Source organism: Nematolebias whitei, chromosome 3 (genome assembly GCF_014905685.2).
Source record: "Nematolebias whitei isolate Nwh7 chromosome 3, NemWhi1, whole genome shotgun sequence".
In the NCBI taxonomy this organism is placed as follows: domain Eukaryota; kingdom Metazoa; phylum Chordata; class Actinopteri; order Cyprinodontiformes; family Rivulidae; genus Nematolebias; species Nematolebias whitei.
The window spans coordinates 1,952,782-1,955,807 of NC_056500.1; the positions used below are offsets into that span (position 1 = coordinate 1,952,782).

The window sequence follows — 3,026 nt, forward strand, 5'->3', positions numbered from 1 at the left end:
GTCTTGTCTCATATCTTATATGTTTCATGTCTTGTGTCTCATGTCTTTTGTGTCTCATGTCTTGTGTGTCTTGTGTCTCATGTCTTGTGTGTCTCATGTCTTGTGTGTCTCATGTCTTGTGTGGAGGGTATGTCGTCTTTACCAAGCAAGCTAACTCCACTAAAACAAGAACAGGCCTGCAAGTGTCTTCAAGACAATGTTTCCCTCTGCAGCCGTTGCCCTCTGCCTCCCCCTGGTCTAGCTACAGAACTAAACAGAAACTTGGGCTGGTTCTGGTTCTGGTTCTGTCATGACGTGACATGTCCTGTAAAACGTTCCTGCGATGAGAACGGACATTTGAACTATCACTCTGTCTGTGGAAGTGTTCTAACACTTGCTGACAGACTCCCAACCCACCAGGTTCTGACAGAACTCCACGGGACCGGTCCGAACTGTGGTCCCGTCTTCAGCGGAGCAGCACCGACCGTCCGCTCGCAGGACGAGCAGCAGATCAGATTCCTCTGTAGTAAAGTCCCTTTAACGATCCGTCACCTGACAAACAGCTGGCTCCACTCGGTCCTGACAGGAAGTGAGAGGCTGGGATGGTGCGTTCACTGACCAGAAACGTGTCGGATTCTTGAGTGTTGACATGTAAGTTGACATCAGGCTGTTCATCAGCCGGTGCCGGTCAGAACGTCAGCAGGTGTTTGACGTTTACAGCGCCTTGCAGACGGATTTTATTTTGAAAGGGCCACCTGGAGCGTAGGTGAGCTCAGACAGGTGTGATGTCACAGAACCGTGCTTTGTGTCCAGGACCAGTTGCAGCAGAAGATTGTGTGTCCAGGTGTGGTCACCTGTCTGACGGTGTCACCTGACGGAGCCTTCCTCGCCGCTGGAGTCGCTGAGGCTGTTTACCTGTGGGAGGTGAGTCTTGCTCTGTGGCGTTCCACTTCTGGTTTCCATGGCAACCGTTTGTAAAGTCTGTTTTCTCATTGGTCCAGGTGTGCACAGGTAAGCTGCTGAGCGTGCTCAGTCGACACTATCAGGACGTCACATGTCTGAAGTTCACCGATGACGGCAGCCATTTTGTTTCTGCGGGAAAAGATAACCTGGCCCTGGTGTGGACCGTGTGCAGGTAACGCTCACCTGTGTTTGGGCTGGTCCCAGCAGGTTCACCAGGACTTTGAGCAGGAACAGCAGACCCAAATGGTCATGGTCACAGTGGGGGGGCGGTCTGTGGGTCGTGCTGTCAGAATCAAACTAAAACCAAAACAAGTTGCTCCTGAACACAACGTGGGGAGTTCCTGGTTCTGACAAGGTCCAGTTCATCTCCTCCATCAACAGGACTTCAGCTGCATTCATTATTAAAGCACTTGTTAGGGGTTTGGGTCAGGTGCAGAACCAGAACCTTTGTTGCCTCGAACTGAACTCTTGTTTAACTTCTGTACGCTTCATGTTCTCATTTACAGTACGGTTAAATCGGTGGTTCCCGACCCTGGGCCTTGAGGAACGCCATCCTGCATGTTTTAGTTGTTTCCTGCTTTGACACACCTGATGGAATGAACGGATGATTTACAGACTTCTGCAGAAATGGAAGAAGTCACTGAATCAGGTGTGTTGGAGCAACATGCAGGATGGTGTTCCTCAAGGACCAGGGTTAGGAACCCTGGGTTAACCTCTCGTTTTTTGTCTCGTTTACCGTACGGTTACATAATTCTTGTTCTGTCCACTTCATGATCTCACCTACCGTAGATTTCATGACTTTGTCGGTCAAACGGTTCATTATTCATTTTACCGTACGGTTTATTTCATCAACTGTACAGTCTCAGCTGGGGTTGGAGATGTAGCTGATGTTCAAGCATTAAGTGAAAACCTGTTTGGATCAGTGACCGCAGCCAAACATCAAACAGCTGATGGTTTTTATCGAAGCAGACAAAAGAAGCAGCAGCTCAGAGACACGGATCAGCAGCGGACGAGACTCATCAGCTGCTGATCAAACAGATTTAATGAGCTGCTCTCCGTGAAGTTTCCTCCTGCTGATTTCAGGCATGAAGGAATTTGAGCTCCTTATGTTCTCTGATGGTTCCCACTGGTTATCTTCATCATCCAACACTTGATTAAGCAGCCGTGCTTTTCACCTGGTTTCCACTTCCACTGGTTTTTGTCCCAGTCTCTCAGCTCTGCTCGACCAGGAGACGTGACGGTAGATCGTCTGACGTCGGCACAGTTCACTGCGAACTTCCCCTGAGACGTCGGTGGTGTTTAGTAGAAGCTTGTGGTAAAACAGTCCTGTTGGATCCAGAGCTCAGACGAGTTTTAACAGGACGTTGGACAGTCCGAACTGCTGGTTTAACACTTAGTTACACGTTGACCTGGAGGAGTTTACCACAGAACCAGCAGGTTCCTGATGGTGTCACTTTATCTTACCGCCGCCTTAACTTTACATTTTTACCAACACACTTTTCTTATTTCCACATTCTTCTACAGTTTTCCTTCTAAATGTGGGTGACTTGTCGTCTTCGATGAGGACAGAGGAAGTCCTGGAGGACAGCTGAATGTTGGGTTTGGGTTTACTTGGTACAGGTTCTGGTTCTTACCTCCTGTTTCTCACCTCTCACACAGTGTGGTTCAGCTGGATTTAAGCCACGCCCCCGAACCTCGCCACGTCCTGTCTCGACACTCTCTTCCAATCACAGACCTGCACTGTGGCCGGATGGGAGCTCAGGCCAGAATCGCCACCGCTTCACTGGACCAAACTGCCAAGGTGAGACAGTTTACCTGCACAGGTTCCATGAATCAGTGGTCCCCCTCTTTAGGAGGGCTGCAGCGGTCCAGGGTTACCACACTGGTCCTGATGGTTTTATTACTTTCAAATGACTAGAACAAACCTGATAAACACCTGTGTTCACCAGCCAATCACAGCTCAGTATCATCGTGTCATCGGACCCGGGTTTAGTCCAGACCTGGTCCCGTGTGTCATCAGACCTGCTTTTAGTCCACACCGGGTCCCGTGTGTCATCAGATCTGGTTTTAGTCCAGACCGGGTC

General features: G+C 49.6%; 1 protein-coding gene across 1 annotated transcript in view; it reads left to right on the forward strand.

Annotated features, from left to right (window-relative positions):
* Positions 1-3,026, forward strand: part of wdr18 (WD repeat domain 18) — a 30,166-nt gene that overhangs the window by 3,129 nt on the left and 24,011 nt on the right. The window contains exons 2-4 of the mRNA XM_037674421.1: positions 793-903; positions 981-1,114; positions 2,602-2,743. Coding sequence (XP_037530349.1) covers positions 793-903; positions 981-1,114; positions 2,602-2,743 — 387 coding nt within the window. The remainder of the gene's footprint in view (positions 1-792; positions 904-980; positions 1,115-2,601; positions 2,744-3,026) is intronic.